The following is a 21,501-nucleotide window of genomic DNA, read 5'->3' as shown; positions in this document are numbered from 1 at the left end:
ACTGTACGTACGTCTATGCTATACCTCCCAGTCGTAGTCGTCGTAGTCGTCGACTCGTGGCATTGCTGCACACGTCTGTCTTGAAGTGAGTACATGTACCATACACTCCTCCTCCTTTTGTCTCTCTCTCGAGCTCGAGCTCGTTCGCGAATTCGCACCGCAGGAAAGCTCGAGAGACTCTATTATATACGCGGTTCCTCTGTTTGTATGTGCCAGTCTATGTGTGTGTTCACGCAATTAGCAATCGAAGTCTCAGCTCGCGCAAGCTCTTGAATGTGTGCGTGTGTGCGTGTGTTAGTACAGTGGCTCAGGATCTCTTATTCTCTTCATTCGGCATATATAGCTCATCTTTAATTCATAGAGTTACGCTTCCGCAAGCGTATAGTTCAATCGATAAATTATAATTTCATCGCGCGCACGCTTACGCATATATAACTTCTCTCTCTCTCTCTTGCAGCGGTGCGTTCAGAGAGACAGCTCGAAGCAGCTCTGCGGGAGTAGCTTCGGAATTTTCGAGTTTTCGTCGTAATACATAATGGAGTTTTGTCTATAGTTTCGCTGCTGCTGCTGCTGCTGCTACTGGCATTACCCAAACTATGCCACTCAGTTTTGCGCGAACCTCGTCGCGAATGCGTGGATGTTTTATAATACGCATCTGACTCGCAGATTATGAATACACACAGGGTGACAGTTGAGAACGCGCGGCATCAAGGACTGCGCGCGGGCACGCGTTTGATCGATGGATTTACCTTAGCGTATATATATGGCTTTACGTTAAAAAAATAATCCATTGCCTTTCGTGCCAGCGTGTATGTGGCTAGGCAAATTTTGTTTTTTTAATTTCGTAAGAAGCAGATTCGACGAGCTGCCATCGAGCTCGCGCACGTCACACGATTAGAAGGATGATCGATGCCTCTCCATTATTATTCGCGTGTCAAAGATTACGTCATTCTCCCGCTGCCCGAGGATCAGGAAATGAGAAGGAAAAAAAATTGTATGTTAAAGGAACAAAAAAAAACGACATACTCGACGTTAAAAAAAAAAAAAACATCGTGTTATGGTTAGTTTAGCCGTAGGATTTACATCCTTTATTATTGCTACACTCGTTTATATACCGCAACGAATTCATGCTAATACCGATCAGCCGCTATTACAAGGAGAAAATTCTACAAGCTATAAATAAATGTTTTTTCTTTGAAGCCGAGCGAAATACGCACCACGCGCATAATAATTGAAAAGCTATATCCAAGTGATAAATCAGGACTGCCGCGCGCCCGAGCACACAGCTAGCGAGCGCAAGGTTGCAAAATATAAATCTCGTAGGACTTAGCCGCACGCGCGCGACTCAAAGCCATATTATGCGATTATAACGCAATACATAAACATCGAAACGAGTCTCTCATTTTTTTTGTCATTTCTCTTGTTGCAGGTTGAATCAGGACTTGTTCGGTGGCGCTTGGTGTCCCAAGCCGCAGATCACCACGGAGTCGACCGAGTGGATCGAGATCGATCTGCGCCGGGTGCACGTCATCACGGGCAGCGGCACCCAGGGCAGATTCGGCAACGGCCAGGGTGCCGAGTTCGCCGAGGCCTACCTGCTGGAGTATTGGAGGCCGGCCCTGGGCAAGTGGGTGCGCTACAGAGACGTCCGAGGAGAGGAGGTAAGGATCGCGTCGATTGATTTCCCTTCTATCAAAGTCGCGAGTCGCGAATAAAAAAAGGGGATGGAATTGCTCTCGATTCGGACTCAGAGCGAGACCTATTACAAAGACCATTATTATGGCTTTTATCTTTTCATTCCGCGCGTATGTATAATGTAAAAGTTGAAAGGGAAACGACCGTAGAAACGATTTCCATAAAAATACAGGCGCGCCTGCCGAGTGATATTTTTTGCACACACACGCGCGCGTTCACGTGAAATTTGAAAACCTCTCTGGTTTTTTACGTTAAAAGTACCACGAGCGAGACAGAAAGAGAGACAGAGACACAGAGTCTTTTTGTAGCCCTGAAACGGCCATTCATCTAAAAAAAGATCGCAGAGGATGAGAGAGAGAGAGAGAGTTAAAGAGAAACGAAACGCGCGTGACGGTAATGGCGTGTATAGCTCAGATAAAAAAATCATCCACATGAAAATGAAGTCGTGTGGACAAGGCAGAGAAGCGGCTCCGATATTATTTTCCACCAAAGATCTCGGCAAACAAACGTTGCTTCCTCTCGTACTTACAAAAAAACGGAGGAAAAAGAAAAAATAAAGAAAAGGAAAGACCGACGACGCACCGGTGCTCGGAGCACACTTGACGCGCGTCGGGGGTTCTCTGCACAGGTTCTAAAGTACAGGCAATTTTCGGGGCGACGTGAAAAGTGACCGCAGAGTAAGCCGTGGAGGAGGATACACTCGTCGGCCCGATGAAAATGAGAATTGCTCGCTCGAGATACGTCGGGCTACTACCCGTAAGGAAGTAAACAAATTTTAACATCGCGCGCAGCAAAAGGCTTTTGGGTTAATGGCTCCATCTTTCTCCGTATTAATATCTTAGCGCACTTATGCGCTCTCTCGGGCGCGCACGAAAGAGAGACATAGAGAGAGAGAGAGAGAGAGAGAGAGAGAAAGAGAGAGATACCCATCACTTCAAGGGAAAATTATTATACTGGCGCGCTCTGTTGCTGCTGCTGCTTGCTTTTAAGTGGGCGATATGCTTCGAGGAAAAACAACTGTATTACACGCGCGCGCGGCGAAACGATGTGGCTGATGCAGCAAATACGGCGCGATAAAAATGTGTACGTACCCGCTTATCGATTAAAAACATCCATTACCATTAAAAAGGAAATATAAAGTATGCATTATAAGCCATCAAATAGAATGATAAGGCAAACGTCAATCAGCGAAATGTGTTTTTGCTTGCGTATACGTACGTACGTGCGCGTGGCGCGCCAGTGACAAGACACAATGGAAAGGTCACTTAGCATTTTTAATATAATCGAGCTCTGCGATCGTACGCGGCGTACCCCTCGCGCGATGAGCGCAGGACGTCCGCCGGCACGACATTATATTAAACAAATCGAAAACACGCGTTTACGTTTATTACACACGAGTCCTGTAGCAGCAGCAGCAGCAAGACGTTTGACGTATACACAGGTCGACGTCGTCGACGTTGGCGGCAGGCGATGCCGGTGAACTTTACATTTGTGTTGTATCGCACTGTAGCACTATAGTAGCTACGGCTCCAACTCGGCGCTATTGGATCAATAAAATAAGGGAAGGTCGAGCGAGCTGCGTTGTACAGTCGCGTGTGCTGCGTTTGGGTATATACGTAGGGCGCGTCGGGGCTCTCGCACCTTATATACACCTCCACATCCGTACGTACACCACATATTATATACGTACACCTGTGTGTGTGTAAGCGCCCGTATATATCGCAGACTAGGAAATATACTGGCATAATAATTATTCTCACACCGTATACGTAGTGTATGTGTGTGCGAATTTTTCGAGTCGTTCCTCGCTATATTGTACAAGGCGCCACGCGAATGAATTAACTGCTGCCCCCTTATGTAAGGAGAGGGGAGGGAGGAGGGCGGCTCGAGGTTTAATTGGGAACTTTGCGATTAATGGAGCGCCCCGCTGCACGGCGGCGGCGAGCGAAAAATTTCTTCGCGTGGTCGTTACATGCTCGCGCGGAGAGCAACATTTTAAATTACCACCCCCCGAGCTTTTTTTCATCGAAACTCGGCGAGGAAATTAAGTGGCTCGGCCAATAGCGCTCTGGATTTTTTTCAACCATTTCCACTCGCAAGCTCGTTTGTTTTTATTTTCTAAATTAGTAACATTGTCGGTAACAACGGTGAGAATAAAATTCGAGTCGATTATCGAATAAATCTCAATTTTTGCTCTTGGCAATTCAATAAGTGGAAAAGCTTTTCGTGCTCACGAGCGCGAAAGAGCACAATAAGTTTTTCCCAAAAGAGAGAAGAGCGAAAGAAGCTCGAGCGAAATAGAATTTGGTCGATTCACAGTTAGAGGCCATAGGCTGGATGTTGGGCTACACACAGCGGAGGGCGAGCGCGCGCAATCCTCATACCTCCCACACTCGACATTTAATGACATTCTTGTCGCGCAATTAAACAAAGGCACTCGCCTTATCCGACTTAATCTTCGCTAACGACTGAACTTGTCCGGCTCGAGCTAAGAGAGTGCCAGAGAGAGAGAGAGGAAAGAGAGAAAGGAGAGAGAGAGAGAGAGAGAGACCCCTACCAAAGTGCAACAGCATCAGTAGCAGCAGCAGCAGCCTTGAGACGGCGTGTTGCAAGAAAGAATACGAGTAAACAGCAGTAGCACTATACCGCCGACCGTATAAGAAAAGGAGATGGCAAGAAAAAGCACGAGAGGCAAAAAAAGGAAGAAAACTTTCTTGCCTCTCTCGCTCGTTTCTCTCCGTCGCAAAATGAAATGAACTTTTTTGCTAATTAAATGACTCGACCGTACGTCGGGGGAATTAAAAAGCATGTTGTAGCGTGTAGCAACATTAGGACTAATGCGTGCACCTCGGCCGCCAAAATATCGCCCGACAAGAATCAGATATTAGCCGACTATTGATATTCTTGACGCCGCTGATAACAGGAACTATATACCGCGAATGTAGGCTGCGAGGCGAGGCTCGTTACATACTCCGCGATGTGTGCTGGTGTGTGTGTATATATGTACTAGCTCCAGCTGCGGTGGCTAATTGCGATACGCGGCGCAGTTGGCGCGCGGCTACGAGCTTTTCCTTTTTTTCCCTTTTCCTCCTCTATTTCTCTCTCGTTCGCTCTCTCTCTCTGTCTCTTGCGCATGGAGATGCAGATCTCTGAATGTACGTATATACGGCAGTGCTGCTACCAGCGCACAGCGAGAAAATGAAAAAGGGAAAGAAGAGTGAGAAATGGCATAGGGTATAGAGATGAATGGAGATTGAGAAAGAGGAAATAATTAAGGCCGATGCTCATCGGTAGCCCCGTGTGCTTTGTTCGAACGCCAGCGAGCTCCAAAGTGTCGGAGTGCCGTAGTGAGCTACTCTCGGCCTCTCTCTCTCTCGTTCCGATTTGCATCGTTGATTTATATGTATATTTGTGCGAATGTACGATTGCAGCGATGTATTCCTCCTCTTCTTCTTCCCGGCGCGAATTTGTACGAATTAGTTTGGTCCGATTGAGACCGTATCCTCTGAAATGACATTATATATATCTGTATAGGCTGACCGAGCGTTCGCCTTGAAAATAACATCGTAAAAATCCTTGCGGTTCACTCTCTCTCTCGTGCCCGCATACAGCAGCAGCAGTTTGCCTTTTTATTTTTCCCAATCGTTTCGCGCATTGACGTTAAAATTCACACGACGCGGGCAACCCCGCGAGGAGATATGGTTATTTTATGCAAAATAATAATAACGACGATGCGATATTGCGCGCGATCGAGTTTTTCAATTCGGTAGCCGCGCGCGGCTGCGAAAGAGATAGAGAGGCCGCGGCCCGATAACGAGATGTGCGAATGAAACTTTTTATTCGCGATCGTTAAAGATATTATATGCGCCTCGGCGGAATCTCGTATCTCATTTGAGAATCCAGTTCTGCTGTATAATACGTGTGTATTATCGGCAGGGAAAGATTACCACTGCCTCGGCGCATGTATAATATAATAATAATATTTTTCAATAAAAATCATACGTGAGATTCTCGAATACACCGAAATGTATAATCGAATTACATATAGACGCGCACAAGTTTTTGTGCGTTCAAGGATCGGCGAGCTCCAAAAGCATCGGGCCGCGCGGGTAACAAGCTATATATGTGTGACGATAAAAACGGCCGCGAATACGACGATATTAATGGCTTTTCCTGTACGTATATATACGCCGCGTACAAGCGTCTCGGCTTGTATTATTCGATAGAGTAAAAGAGCAGAAAAAAAAACTTATACGTACATATAGCAGCGACGTCGATTTTTCATACACCGATCCACCAAGACAATGCGGCATTGCAAAAAAGAAAAAAAAGAATGGAATGGAAAGAAAGAGAGAAAAAGCAATGGTAACCACAAATACATGTGTGGCAGGGTAAGATACGCCGTCGCCGAGCTGTAATGTCCGTCAATTCATACTTCCGTCTCGCTTCGCTTATCATTATCGCCGTCGTGTACTGCAGCTCGTGTTCTTTTCTCTCGCTTCTTTCGTACACATATATACGTTGTTTGCAGCAATGTAGCGTATATTCGCCGTGTCCATCGCGTGTGTATCGTATTATATATATTTTTCTCCGTGTGTTATTTCTTCTATAGGCCCGGGTTTGGCGCGTATCGCGCGCGGGGCTCGACTCGGCGCGCAGGAATTATGTGTTGCTTTGTATGTGCAACCGACAATTTTCCCTTCTTGTATTGATTTTGCTCCGCAGCTTCGGTCTGATATACACATGCGAACTTCATGCCGAGTATGTATGTAATCACGTAACAGCGGCTCGGCTGTATACACAGCAGTAGCAGTAACTTTCGCGCAGACCAGCGATTCGCTCTATCTTATGATTAGTTGTATATACGTTTCGCTGTTATTTCGCTCGTCAAACTGCGCGGACTTGGAGTGACACGCTATGAAGAGGAGGAGGAGGACAGCAGTTGAAATCGGAATACTTGGCGAAAAGTCGCTGCGAGTCTCGCTAATATTTTATAATCTATCGTCGCTGAGCACACCTGAGCCTCTCCTTCTCTCTTTCTCCTCCTTATCGCCGAGCTCCGTCACTCTGTATTCTCTTTGATGAAAGCTGCTACTATATAGCAAGAAGAGAAGCTCCATAGGCGCGGAAGGGATGATCACTAATAAAGCGAGTAAAGTGCCTCAGCCATTGCATACTCCGCTGTCGACGAGTTGCTGCGGCGCCTCGTCGTTGTGTTGGGAGGAGTTACTCTTTGCGATTGCTCTTCTGGATGCATCTATATGGATGATGGCGTCGTCGTAGTCGCATATACGAGCTGGAAGCACTTCGCCTGATGACGGCGCATTTTTCTCAACGCCTGTCGTCGTCGTCGTCGTCGTCGTCGTCGTTCATCGTATATAGCGGCGCAGATGAGCGACCGACGCGCTCTTTTAGAAATGAAAGGTAGCTCTTTTTGTCGAGTACGGGAGGCCGCGAATACGGAGGGAAGCTAGTTTGTGGACTATTGTCAAAAGAGCCAGAGTCGCGCGCGAGAGGATCGATTCGCTCGAGCTTTGGCACATGGGAATTTTTATTTTTATCGCTCGCACGAGGCTTCGCAAAAAATGATTCGTTTCGTCCGTTCGTGCGGCTACGTACACGCAGGCTATTCATCAGGATTTCACCCGCGGCAATCATTTCGATTAGGTGGGGTCGCATTAAAGAAAATAATCCTCGTTAGACAAGTGTATTCCGAGTGGCCGACGAGCGAGCCCAACGAGTAATCGATGCATCTCTCGTGCATTATATGGGCATCGATATAGCTCTGCGGAATGACCACACTATACACACGGCTCGCGGACCCTATCGCTTTTTAGAATCTCTTATAGTCTGGCAAACTCCTTGGACGCGCGGCACAAACATACACACATACGTATAGGTACGTGAGCTCTCTTCTCTCGTTTTGTGCCGTATGCAGCGGCGCGCCTCGCGCGTAAATCGTGAGGCGCCGAGCGAACAAAGCTTCTCCTTATTTTCTACTTACACGCAGCGGCCTGGGCTAGCATCTTTCTCCTTTCTCTCGTTCTCTATCTTCCTCTCGTCTCGTTCCGAGTTCTCACGTGTGTGTTTTCGACGCGCCGACGTGACCTGTACGCACGCAGGTGCAACATCTCTCTCTCTCTCTCTAGATGTGTTATACGCGCAGTTGTTGCACCCTTGTGAATTCGATTAGATGATGTTTGCTGTTTCTCCTCTACACGGTCCTACGTGGCCTATTCCTTTCGAGGAAGATTGGCTAGTTTTGCCGACAACTCGTTCGGGGACCATAAGTTTTTAGACTCGCGCGCGTGAGTTTTAATGGCGAAAGAGGATCGCTCGGACGCGCGCGCAAGACAATAGCTTCATTCGATTCCAGTTCTCCGACATGATCGCGAGAATATCTATGAAACTGCAGTGAAATAAAAACTCGCCAACGATCACTAAATCAGTTCTGTAGTGCGCCTAAGCCATGCGCTGATTTACGCAGCCTCGCAGCCATCGTGGAAATTTTCAAAATGCACCAGTCTTAAATCTTTCGTACCGATGTTGTAATCAGCTCTTATATACATTGCTCTATACAGGGGTAATACCTTACCAGTGGCAATCGATACAAAAAGATCGAGGTGCGATGTAAAAAAGTCGATTCTCAATTACGCGGACCTTGTTGCAATTGTCAACGGGCTGATTTAAGAATTCTGAACTTGCCATACACGGCTCGGCTTCCCATTGCAACGAGTAATACTTAGTAAATTATTCTGTGGAAATCGTAAAACTTCTTGGAACTTATTACGACCCATTGAATTCGCTTGCAAATATCTCAATGGATATACAGCTCGGTCCATTACGTATGCGAAATCACAAACAAATTGAGATTCGGACAATTGGCCTCGACAAAAGTATCTCTTTCCGGCGCCAAGTCATAAATCATTGGACAGCGCTTGATTGTCAATTATCACGCGCAGTGTCGCCATAAACAGATAAAGTAGTGGCAGAACTGCATACTGCCTCTCATATAAGCACCTGCAAAAAATACGTGCACATTCAATAAGCTCAAAGGACTCGGACTGATATCATTTTAATTAATATACATGCCAATCTAAGAAACCCGAGTGCGGCGTTGCATTATATTGGATAGAACAAAAATAAAACCTTATCTCGCGAGCGAAGGTAATTGAATGAGAAAATGATTTTTTATTTCATGCGAATTTCACGTGTGCAGCTATGATTATACGAGCTTGTAACGGAATGGCACATGGTCGTGATTTCATTCGTGTACATATAATATCAATTCGATGGCAAGTGAAAGTATAACGCGGAAAACTTTAATAACTATTTCGAAAGATGGAGTTATTTATCAGCATGGGTATAATAAATAATTTCACGTGATTCGTCAGATCGTAATTGAGTATGAAATTGCTCTCGTGGTAGCTCTCTCGAGTTATACGTGCTGCAAATTGATCCTATACGAATCACCGACTGCAATATTAATCTTTTTATTCTTGCTTTCTGCTTCTCTCTCTCTCTCTAGGTGATCACGGGCAATCAAAACACCTACCTGGAGGCGCGCTACAGCCTCGATCCGCCCGTCTGGGCCAGCAAGGTGCGCTTCCTGCCCTACAGCTACCACAGGCGCACCGTCTGCATGAGGGTGGAGCTGTACGGCTGTCCCTACAACGACGGCGTCGTCTCGTACTCGATGCCGCAGGGCGACAAGCGCAACAACTGGGAGTTCTTCGACGCGACCTACGACGGTCACTGGGACAGCGAGCTGCGCCGGGGCCTGGGCCAGCTCACCGACGGCCGCACCGGACCCGACAACTTCAAGACGAGCTTCTTCGACTCGAGCAAGGAGCAGGGCTGGGTCGGCTGGCGCAACGACACGAGGAACGGACAGCCGCTCGAGGTTAAGTTCGAGTTCGATCAGGTGCGCGAGTTCTCGGCCGTGCACATCTACTGCAACAATCAGTTCACCAAGGACGTGCAGGTGAGCAAAACAAATATAAACAATTAATCATCGCGGTCATTGGCGCACGCGATGCGCGCGTATATAATATATAATTGAAAACATCGCGCTATAGTCGTGTAACCGCAGGCACGACGCGTGGGTGGCCGAATTTCCAACTCGAAACGGTTGCAAAATTCAATGATTTAACATTGTTATCGTGCATTGTCATCGTGCGCGCCTCGCCTATATATATAGTTTAGGCTCTCTGCGCCGCACAGTCCGCATTCTCTATATACAGTTTCGTAGCGTCGAAATTCCAGAATGATTTCCGATTATTGTGTCTAACAGCTCTGCCTCGAGCATGTATATAACAAGCGTAAATTATCACTAACGTAACTGCATACAATATGCACGCATGTACGTGTGGTGGTGTGTATGTGTACGACGACGACGACGACGACGACGACTTGTCACCAATAGACCTATATATACACACAACGAGGGCCCAGGCCTATAGCGTAGCGTGTATATGGACATTGAATTCGAATGGAGCATTGTGCGCTGCACTAGCGCGCGCACCCGAGATATAATTAATTCAGAAGCTCGCGTATACGCGCATAGAATAAGATAACAGCTTACAAGCTCCGCCGCAGCCGTCGTCGTCGTCGCGACCTATTTCGATTCTGCGAACGAGTGTATATAAATATGTTTACATTATATTATCGTCGTCCGCGGCGCGCTACGCTATACAGGCATATTATATACATAAGATGAGCGCGTAAATAATTCAACTCTCGCCAGCGCTAAAAAGGAAAATTGCTCTGTGACATATTTTCTAGCTTTTATGCGTCTACGTATGAGTACGACCGAGATCGTGAACGACGAGATTTTCCGTTGAAAAACGCTTGCGTCGCTGTAAAAAATTAATACGGTTAAAGAGGGCCTTTTTTTATACGTAACGTAACTAAGTCGTGCGCGCCAGGGAAAAAGTACGCGCATTCACACGTATATAGCCAAGAGAGCTCGAGTGTAGAGAGAAATATTTTTTCGCATAAAATAGTGATGAACTCCGGTGTGCGCGGCAATAGTCGCGCTGCTCCATATACAGGTATAATACCCACACGCACACACACACAAGTTTACACACACCTTCCGTGCGCGGAAGAGGAAATTGGAAAGAGCCCCCAGGAGCTCGAAATGAAGAAGAAAAGGGAAAGAGAGAGAGAGAGAGAGAAAGAAAAAGCATAGCCGAGCTTCTCTCGGGTATACTGCGTCGCCGCGTACGACGTCGTCGTGTGTGCTGCTATCTCTGTGCACTGGTCTTTAATCCGTATATACCCGCGAGGTCTCGTCGACTAACGCTTGGTCTATGAAAATCCAGTTTTGCGCGCGGGCACTATACAGCGCAGTTAAAAAAGATATCTCTTTCGAGCTTGTGTGTGTGTATAGCGACATTTACCATATGTGTATGTCTTTTTCTCTTCTCTTTCCTTTCCGTGTAGGTATATAGTCATTTGCGCGGGAACGAGGTAAAATTGCCCGCGAAGAAAAATACATCGCCTGGTTAGTGTGTATTCCCTTTCGTATTCCGATGTACAGATATATACAATGCCGGATCGAGGGTACACACACACACATTAATACACACACGCGCGCGCATTCGGAAGAGCTAGAGAAAGAGAGAGAAAAAAAGGTGAGCTGCTGCTTCTTTTTTGCAAGCCAACTCGGTCGGTGCTATAATGGTCCCGGTGAAACGATAGCGAACGCGGGCGCGATGTATCAAGATTTATTTGAATGGGTCGCCTCATTACCCGAAGACTCTCGCGGCTCTACTCACTCGAGTAGCAGTATTATTATTATATGTAGCTCTCTCTTTCTCTCTCTCGCAAATAACAGATACATCTAGAGAGAGAGAAAGAAAAATGGAACAAATATTGCAAGGAATTCCGCGGCTCGGCTGTAATATATACATATAGGTACACGTAATACGCCCGCGCGCAAGGCTCTGAAAAGCTTCAACGACTCTACAACCTCGAGCGCAGCAGCAGCAGCAGCGATCTGTGCACGGATGAACGGCCAGGAATTGAAAATCACTAAGGTGGAAAAAAAATATTCAAGTGCGAATACTCGGCTCGCGCTGTGCTGCCGCTGTTGCTGCTACTGTGCGCCGCGATGCGATGTACGTAGCGATTATTTTTCTAATTCAGTGGCTGCAGCGGAGTTTACACAAATGTAGAGATCGAACTGCGCGGTGGCATATGTTTTTTTTTATTCGTGCATATCGCGTAAATGGAAACGGTATAGGTATAGTGTGGGAGAGGCAGAGGGAGAGAAAAAAGAACGCATCGACGCTTTAATTGACATCTAAATAGGAAATTTTTCAAAACGAGTAATCGTCGATTCTGTACATTATATAGTGGCTCTGCAGAATCGTTCTCCGAATACGTACCGCACGAAGAAAAAAACGGTCCACAATAGCGCGTTTAAATACGTACATATAATATAGCTACGCTCCGATCGAAACAATAAGGCGCTTTTGTGTAACGCAAGAAACAAGGTCGCGAGACGCGCGCGCGTGTACACTACCGCGTAATGCGCACAATGCGCCGAGCTCGCGAAGGGCTAATAAACCATATAGGTAGGTAGGTAGGTAGGTACTCGTTAGGTGGAGCGAGGCGTCGAATTAAAACACGGGCCGAGTTCTGCAGCAGTGGCATATAGGTGTCCCCTGCGTGCACGCGCGCATTACATTATTACACACGTGGTAGTCAACACATACGTACATATACGACACAAAACGCTCGCGCCCACTGTAAAGCATGTATATAGGTGTACAATGGCTCTGCAGCCTCGCGAGCATTGAATAATATACAATAACGTAGGGCGACACTTGCACATTGTACAGCAGGCGTACGTGTATGTATGCGCGTATGTGCCCTTAGCCCATATTAACGAGGCTCGCTGCAGCTCGAAAGACAGTAGTGGTGTACTTCAAAGTCGAGCTTGTATACCCGCAGGCCTGTTCTTGTTGGTGTTGTTGTACTGTCGTCGTCGTCGTTGGGTTTTGCTTACGTGAACGTATAACGTTATAGAGGCAGATGCGGGCTCGGAGATCGTCGAAAATCCGGGCGATGCGGAATCTCGGCATCTCGCTGCGACGATTTCGCCGCGGCAGAGCTCGAGATTTTATCGTCGCGGCCTACCTGCAGCAGCGGCAGCATTTATATACGGCTCTCGTGGTGTTATCCGCGTACGTATAATACGCTCTTCGCACGAGCTGCAGGGCGATCTCGGAACGATTATCCTAATTTGGCTTCTTATACGCTTGTTATTTATTTCCAGTCGATGCGATGCGGTGTACGCTTTTTTTATGCGTTATGAGATTCAGAAAAAAAAAAAATAATAATAAAGAGAAAAGACCTCGTCGCGTCGGTTTCGCGCGAGAAGAACTTCATTGGCGCGCGACACACAAACACACCTACGTGCATAAGTATTACGAGCGCGCACCTTGCGAACGCATTGCATAAACAGCCCAGAGCGTCAATCTTCATCCATGCAAAGTAGATGCGGCTGAAGCCGCCGCAGCTTTCTCCTCTCTCTCGCGCCTGCATTCTCTACTCTGAGCGCGAACAGCATCTCTCGTACGTATACGTATATACACGAGCTATATACATTTGCAGCGAATGCATACGTGCAGACGAGCGACGTATACATACATGGAGCATATAGGTATATTATATGCGTGCGCCTCGCTCCCGACGACTGACGATTCAACAATGCGCAATGTGCATACCAGCGATTTAGCCTTCCATTACTACATCGCGCGCGCGTAAGCTATATATACACGTGTGCACGTGTGTGTATATACGTGGGTGTTTGTGTAGGTACTACTAGCTGAGCGAGAGAGAACACGTCGCCCGAGCTCTCTAAGTATGGTTATACGCAGCAGACTGCAGCACACACATATACGTACGTACACACCTACGTGCAGCATACACACAGTGTACGTGCAGCACAGGCTTAACTGCACACGCGCATAGCAGATTCGAGGCAGGTAAACGCCTTGCGCGTCTGTGAGTGCAGCACATGTGTACCATTATCGAGACTGTCGGTGGTATTGTCGTCGCTCCTAATCAGCCCTCCAAGCCGTGGAATCGTCTCGAGTGTACACGGCGTGCCTAAACCTCGCCGCGCACGATCTATAGCACGTAGGATACATATATACAGTACTCGGTATATAGCGCATAAACGTATACGTTGGTATAGGTTCGTATAGCCCTCGCAGTAGTGAGACTCGTACCTAGTAGTAGTGGTAGTGGTAGTACGTCTGAAGACGAGAGGGAGAGGAGAGCCCAAGAGGCGAGGTCTTAGTTTGCCAAGGAGATAAAGCACTTCTCTCTCGCTCTCCTCCTGTACTATAGGTACTTTACTTATACACTACTGCTGCTATACTACTGCTATACAGCTAACAGCAGCATCATCAGGAAGAGGGCCAACGATATTTAACGCCACAATAAACTACGCGCGGACGTTTAGTTTTATGCCGTATAACTAGCAGCAGCATCCACTACGTCTATTGCTGTACAGAAGGAAGGAGCTTTTGTATGTTCATTCGCTATACACTATAGCTGCTCGCGAAGAAAATCCTGAATTAGAATGCATTGTTCGCTTTTTCCCCGCTCGGCTAGCTAGTGTATTATTATATAAACGAATGAGCTCGACGATGTATTAAATTTGCCTCAAAAAGCATTATTACCGCCGCCTGTGCATGCGTACGTAGATGCGTTTACTTTGTGCGCGGTTCTGCCCACGTACATACACATTACATCCAAATATGAATTACGCGCTTAGCTCGACGGAGAACGAGAAGAGAGAGAGAAAAAAAAGGATTTAAATTATTTTTTACCGCTTAATTATGTGCCACCGCGAGAATGGATGAAAAATCTGTTTGCCGTGTGCATTATATATACGGGCCGTATTTAAGTGCCCTGTGCAAATAGCAAAAAGCTGCGTAGCAGCAGTGCGACTATACTATACTATATTAGCGCGCCGCCGCAAAGTAGCATGCACGGGGCGTCGTAGTGCAGCCACGACTCTATGTGCGCAACATTTTACTTATTATTCCAAAGAGATATATATTCTCTTTTCAAGCCAATTTCCAAGTAAAGGATCTTTATGAAATGCGCATTAGTAACCGCGCGCCGTATTGTGTGTGCGCGTGTGTGTGTACGTACGCATTGTGGAGAATTGCGTGCGCGGTAAAAGACGCGATCGCTTATATATATAGGTATAATATAGCAAAGTGATAATAGGTAGCTACTTCGCGAGGCTGAGTGAGCGAGCGTGTCGAGTGCGCAGACACTGCCAACTACCTATATGTAATATTCAATTTGAAAATTAGCATATAAGCCAAGCCAAGAGCGGCAGCGCGCCTTAGGTGATACCTGCGCGCTCGTACTGGGAGAATATTACGAACACTATATGTGTTAGTTCGAGCGAGCCTTGGCTGCACAGCGTACAAAACAGTTAGCGTCGAGTTAATAATTGTGTTGGCTTTAATAAATGCATCGCGTGTGTACCTGTCGGGAATTTTTCGATCCTTCTTTACGCCGACGTTATTTCGACGACAGTCGCACAACGCCGTATATACATAATATTGAAATCACAATATAAAAGCTCAGAGCGACGAGAACAGCAGAAGCAGCAGAAAACTCAATGTGTCTTTTTGTTTTTCCGTTCGCAGGTATTCTCCGAGCTGAACGCCCTGTTCAGCATCGGCGGCAAGTACTACACCGGCGATCCGATCGTCTACGACACACCCGAGGATCGTGTCTTCGAATTCTCGCGCAACATCACGATCAAGCTGCACCACCGCATCGGCAAGTACGTGAAGCTGCGATTCGGATTCGCCGCCCGATGGATCATGATCAGCGAGATAACCTTCGACTCTGGTGAGTTTTCTTGCTCTCTTATCTATATACACGTATATACACCCGTTGTTTCTTCTTAACTGTACATTTGTGCATTGCGAGTATTGCGCGGCACATAAATGCCCCGGCCCGATATTCGCGTAGTGCATAACCAATCGCATGATAAATTCAAATGTATGTAAAAACTTTCGCGCGAGAGAACACAATGCTCGGAGAGTGCAGTGCATGCATCTCTCTCGAGAGAGAAGACCGCTCGCGTACACTCCGAAATTATCTTTTAATAATGTATTAGAGGGAGCAGCAACGGCAACAACAACAACTGCAACAGATGTATTCTTACGATTGTATGTACCGTTTTCCGCGGACGAAAGCAACAGCTCCACGATGAATAAATACGATATAACTCTTTTTCGCGGGCGCCTCAACGAGTCTCGCGCGCGAGCAGATTTACGATTAGGCCATTTTCGCCATAATTCAAATGCATGTAATTCTCGAAACTTTCGTAATTTTTCTCCTTTGGCGACTTTCACTCGCGCGCGAGCATTGCATTGTGTCTTATCGATTATGCATTCGATGTCGGAGCTATTTATTTTAGCCTCAAAGTGAAGCCTTACGCGCACTCAACGTGTCGACCCGTTCCAAAGCTCACTTACTTACACTATATCTCCGCGACGAGCCCTTTAGCTCGTATATTACGCGCTAGTCAAAAGCGAGAAAAAATGTATAAAGTCCCGACGTGCACGTAGAGGCAGAGTCGCCCGAGCTCTATCACCCCCAAGAGTATCGCATATCCTCGTATACACTAACAAGGGCGCATTCCCCTTTTGCTCCGGTCGATGTTACAGACGTGGCGCACGGAAACTTCACTCCGGAGTCGCCACCGACGACCGAAGCCCCGCGCCTGGCACGCGAACGGGGAGACGTCGCAGCCGGGGGAGGAGGCATCGGCGGCGGCGGCATCCACGGCGTTGCCGCTGGTGGAAACGTCAACGGAGCCGTCCATCGTGAGCTGCCCCGACACCACCAGATCGAGGTGCCGGTCTCCACCGCCAAGCAGGACGACCCGACCTACATGGCCGTCATCATCGGCGTGCTCACCGCCGTCATACTCCTGCTGGCCGTGGCCATATTCTTCATCGTGTCGCATCATCGCCAGCGCAAGAACTTCCCCAGTCCGCTGGGCACCAAGTCGGCCATACCTCAGGGCGTAGGCCTGGGCCACGCCAACGACTCGACCTACGGCACGGCCGAGAAGGACCCGTCGCTCATGGGCTACAGGGTCGAGGATCTCGAGGACAGGTACGCCGGTGCCAAGCTGACCACGCTGCCGCGCGAGCTCAACGATCGGCTGCTCGGCGACGTGAGACTGGACGATTATCAGGAGCCGTTCCACGAGTCCGGCAGCGCCAAGTACAGGGAGCCGCATCACGCCGCCTATTACGGATACAGCACCGTCGTTATCGACAACAAGGATCTACATGACAGCGTCGAACAGTCTGGTACGTATCGCTCGCTATTATTGTTGTTATTATTGCAGCGCGCGCGAACGAGTAAGCACGTCCACCTTTTGTTTGCAAAATTATCACTGCAACAGCAACAGCAGCAGCCACTGTATAGTCGCGAAACTCCGTGTACTTGCATTTATTTATGAGAGAGATATTTTTTTCACTCCGCCCAGCAAAGTCTTTGTACGAGAACAATTTAAGGCGTGAGAATGTGATCGCGGAGTGGCTCGGTATGCGCGAAAGCTACCGTTGTAGCGAAACACGTATACCCTTCTGTATAACGATTATTCGATTGACTGATCTAACCTGCACGTTTCTGTGTGTGTCTCTCTCTCGATGTTACAGATGCCACGTACGATTACGCGGTCCCCATGCCCGTCAACAGCAGCGCCCCGGGTAGCGACCAGGACAGCATATTTTCCAAGTCATCGCGAGGCAGCGCCAAGGTAATTTTCGAAGCTTTTTTTAAAATAAAAAACATATAAATTTTACTGCTTTTCCTTGGCAATTACAAACACATTTTTGGCCATAAAAGCAGCTTTACGAGGTGTCACGTAATTCGCTCTTAACCAACGTCGTTTTTTCGTTTGTTTTTTGTTCCTCTATCTGGTGCGCAGGCATGCTTGCAGAGCTTTTTCCCACCGCCTCCGCCGCCGATGAGCGCGCCCCCGTCGCGACTGGGCAGCGGCAGCAACAATCTCACCTACTCGGGCCCGCCCAGCCCGGATCTGATGATGTGCGAGCGCAACGGACGAGTCGTCGGTAACGGCGCCGTCGCCGGGGCCAAGAGACAGGCTCGCGATCACTCTCTGCACAGGTACGCATGAGACGAGTCGCCGGCGCTGCTGGCCCAACAGCAGCAGCAGCAACAGCAGCAGCGTAGGACCACGTGCAACGGCAGATGGGCCAAGATCACCACGACGAGCTCGTCGGCCTCGACGCTGCTCTACACTCGCGCCTACAGGGCCAACTACGGCGACATGCTGTAAATCGTTGCGGATCGCGACCAAAGAGCGAAAGACGCTGGCTCGAATTGAGCCGTTTCGTTGTAGGATGGGGAAGCTTTCGCTTGCGTACCAAGTATATGTGTGGGTGTGTGTGTTTGTGTGTAAGTATGTCCGATGATGGCTGTTTCTGTGCGAGTTCTGCTGTACATAATTTCCGGATGAATGCGTGCGAGTGCGCGAGAATCGAGTCGACTCTCGAGCTCCTGTAAATATTATACATATAGAAAATACATACGAGTATACATATAGCTGGTTAGATGTGAATTTAGCTAGGTGAGAGATGATCGAGCTAACGACCATGACTTTTTTCCGCAGTCTGTCATTTCCTCACTTACGCGCACTTCAAGTTTACAATACAACGACTACTCTAGTTCTTAATTCGGCACGATCGGAGCAAATCGCGAATAAACCCGCGATCCGTCTCCGATCGAAGCTCCACATTCCTTTATGCTCGCCTAATGTATTAAAAAGTATATAATTATATGCGCGCATCGATCGAGCGACCAGGTCGCCGTGAGCTGCGCGCTCTATTGCCTAGTGCGTATACGTGTGTAAGTGTACATAATATTATATTATACCTGTAGGTATTTATTTTAACATATTGGCATATCACTTCGAGGGATTGATGATGATGATTCAGCAAGTAGTCAAAGTGTCGTCCCATTCGTTTTGCCGCGCACACTCGATAGCTGAAGCAATACGTCTGTAAGGTTCGTTCTCTATTGCTTTTCTGGTAAGTCGCGCGGGGGGACCGATCGATGAATGATACCTTACGAAACTGTATCTTGTACATATGTTATTTTAGAATGAAATGATCGTATGAGTTATATCTTGTCTTCTTTTACTTTTATTGCAAACAATGCCGTATGCAAATTTCGAGAGAGCACTTTATAATTTTACTACCATCGTTTTGCAAACAAAGACTGACTCGTCGGGCGGAGTGGAAAACAATTTTGTGTATTTTCTTTGATTCCACTCGAGCATTGAAGTGACTTTAGTTTTTTTTCGGATACTTTGTAGGCTATTTCGTGAAATACACACATATATAATAGTCACATAATAAATTCTTGGATTAAGGAATGTATATAGACTAGGATAATTTATTTTTAGTTGAAATTTTTTTATGTAAAGAGTGTAAGTTTCATATGCGATGAATGATTGCCGTGTGTCAGCAGATGTAATTGTTTCGCGTTCATTAAATGTTTCATACTTATTTTATAGCCTTCTGTTCATTATTATATGCATTGAAGAATAAAACTCTTTTAATCGAAGCTGCGTCGCCTTCATGCAACGAGTTAGTGAATGCTGTGGATAAAATGGAAAATTCTTATTAACAAAGAAAATAAAAATGTATATGTATAAAATTATCATAGGGATCATTGTTAATAATAAGTGTATTATATAATTTCATAAAATCATGAACAGAGATTATAACGAAAAAATTGAGACAATACAGGGATCAGGCAACAATAATATGTAGCAAACAACGCGTGCAAGAAACCCTAAACTATATATTGTGATATATGTAAAAAATTTTTAACGAGATAAATGAGTTTGGCGACATGGATATATCATAACATTCTATCGTTGCTTGGACGGTTCTGGATTAATTTTTTTCATGACGCAAGTAATCGGAAAGACATAAAAGTCGGTTATACATAAATAAATTATTAATGGCTATAAACTTATGAGCACCAATAACTTTTGTAAAAAAAAAAGCAAAAAAAATTTTAATACAACATCATTGACTAGTTTTTATACAGACACTATCACGCAAAATGTTTCGTGTAACCGCATCAATATATAAATAAAAACACGTACGAGAATACATAATCCAGCTTCATGAATGTTGTGAATTGAAAATGTTTATTTCTAGCGAACGAGTTGTGTATCGATTTTCTGTAATGATGGCTCTAGTGCGTGAGTGTATGATATTAAGAAAGACTATATCGACCATAAATTTTTCAGTGCATATGCAAACGATGTATACATAATTATTGAAACGAAGTAAAAATTCTTTTATTACTAAAAAGAGACTTGATGAATTCTATATTGAACACTGCTATATTCACCCTGCCTATACATGTGAACCTTTTACCTTTGACCATAGCACACACAAACTCTCCCAGAATACATAGAAGCAACGATTTTTTTTCCACACTTTTTTTCGTACGAAGGCAAAAAATCTGATAAGTAAGCTTTGAGGCAAGGAAAAATTGCTAGAGTTTCTGCTGCACCAGCAGTAGCAGTAGCAGCAGCAGCAGCAGCCGCATCATCACGTATAATAATAATGAAAAATCCCTCGCAACCCCCGAGAGAAAAGAATGCCTTTGAACGCACGAAGATCGTGAGCGAGCGAGAGAGGGGAAACTCACCTTCGCGTACAGTCCCGATAACGATTCTTCTAAATCCTTTATGAAAAGCTACGCCGCCACAATAATTTTCGTTACTCGCACACATACGCGCGCGCGTACGGCATACACCCATCTTTCGCGTTTGCGATTTGCACGCGAGCATATAGAAATAGTGCAACGGCGGCGGCGTACGTGCCTCTGCGCGCACGTATGTCAATATAATTCAACATCACTCGGCAGACGCGCGCCGCAGCAAATTGCCCCGAACGATCGTCGTTTTGCCTTCGCGCGCAACGAACAATCGACGCGAAATTTACTCGTAATCGCTCGATTGTGCAAAGTCTGACGAGCCGTACGCTTGCTCGCACTCCTCTATATACCTCCCTCTCTCTCTCTCGCTCATTCGAACCTCTGCGAGCTTGTACGCGCGAATATTGCCTCTCCGGCTTTTTTTGCATGTCGAGGCTCGTAGTTTTTCGGCATCCTATAGCGAGGCAACAATGGGTCTGGAATTTTTAGCTAATTCGCTATTGCATCATGGCCGTTTCAATTTATTCTCTCTCTCTCTCTCACACGCGTATACACTCACTCTGCGCACACACCAACGTAACAGCTTTATCGAGTCATTATCAGGTACAAAACACTTTGGCAAAGCTGACTTTCTAAGCAGCGCGCGATACATACGGGGGGCAAAACGGAACAAAGCGATCTCTCGCGCGCGCGAGTATTTATCATCATTAAAAAGTATCTCAGGCCCCGGCATCGCGAGAGCAGCAATGTCTATGCATACACAGCATCAACACGACGCTCGTACACGTACAGACACGCCATTAGACCCTTTTGTTTCGTTGGCGTGCAAAATTTTACGCGACGATAAAGCTCGCACGCCCTCACTCTCTCACACACACACGTACATACGTATTCTCTGCTATTTACTGTAATGCCGAGGTGTACACCGAAGGTCTCTATATCGCGAGACTCTATGTAAGCGGAGTGCACGCGAGAGAGAGAGAAGAAACATGCCCCGGCAAAAGATAAGATTGTGCCATCGCACTCGGTTCCTTG

The 21,501-nt window shown here is 46.6% G+C and overlaps 1 protein-coding gene across 1 annotated transcript in view; it reads left to right on the top strand.

Annotated features, from left to right (window-relative positions):
- Positions 1–19,458, top strand: part of LOC106651277 (discoidin domain-containing receptor 2-like) — a 184,430-nt gene extending 164,972 nt beyond the window's left edge. Inside the window, exons 4-9 of the mRNA XM_023459043.1 lie at positions 1,430–1,661; positions 9,224–9,679; positions 15,384–15,591; positions 16,416–17,069; positions 17,421–17,521; positions 17,693–19,458. Coding sequence (XP_023314811.1) covers positions 1,430–1,661; positions 9,224–9,679; positions 15,384–15,591; positions 16,416–17,069; positions 17,421–17,521; positions 17,693–17,902 — 1,861 coding nt within the window. The 3' untranslated portion in view covers positions 17,903–19,458. The remainder of the gene's footprint in view (positions 1–1,429; positions 1,662–9,223; positions 9,680–15,383; positions 15,592–16,415; positions 17,070–17,420; positions 17,522–17,692) is intronic.
- Positions 19,459–21,501: the final 2,043 nt, after the last annotated feature.

Source organism: Trichogramma pretiosum, unplaced genomic scaffold, assembly GCF_000599845.2.
Source record: "Trichogramma pretiosum strain Unisexual culture from Peru unplaced genomic scaffold, Tpre_2.0 scaffold53, whole genome shotgun sequence".
Lineage (NCBI taxonomy): Eukaryota > Metazoa > Arthropoda > Insecta > Hymenoptera > Trichogrammatidae > Trichogramma > Trichogramma pretiosum.
The sequence above is the reverse complement of the archived record's forward strand: the minus strand, read 5'-3'. Positions and strand labels throughout refer to the sequence as shown.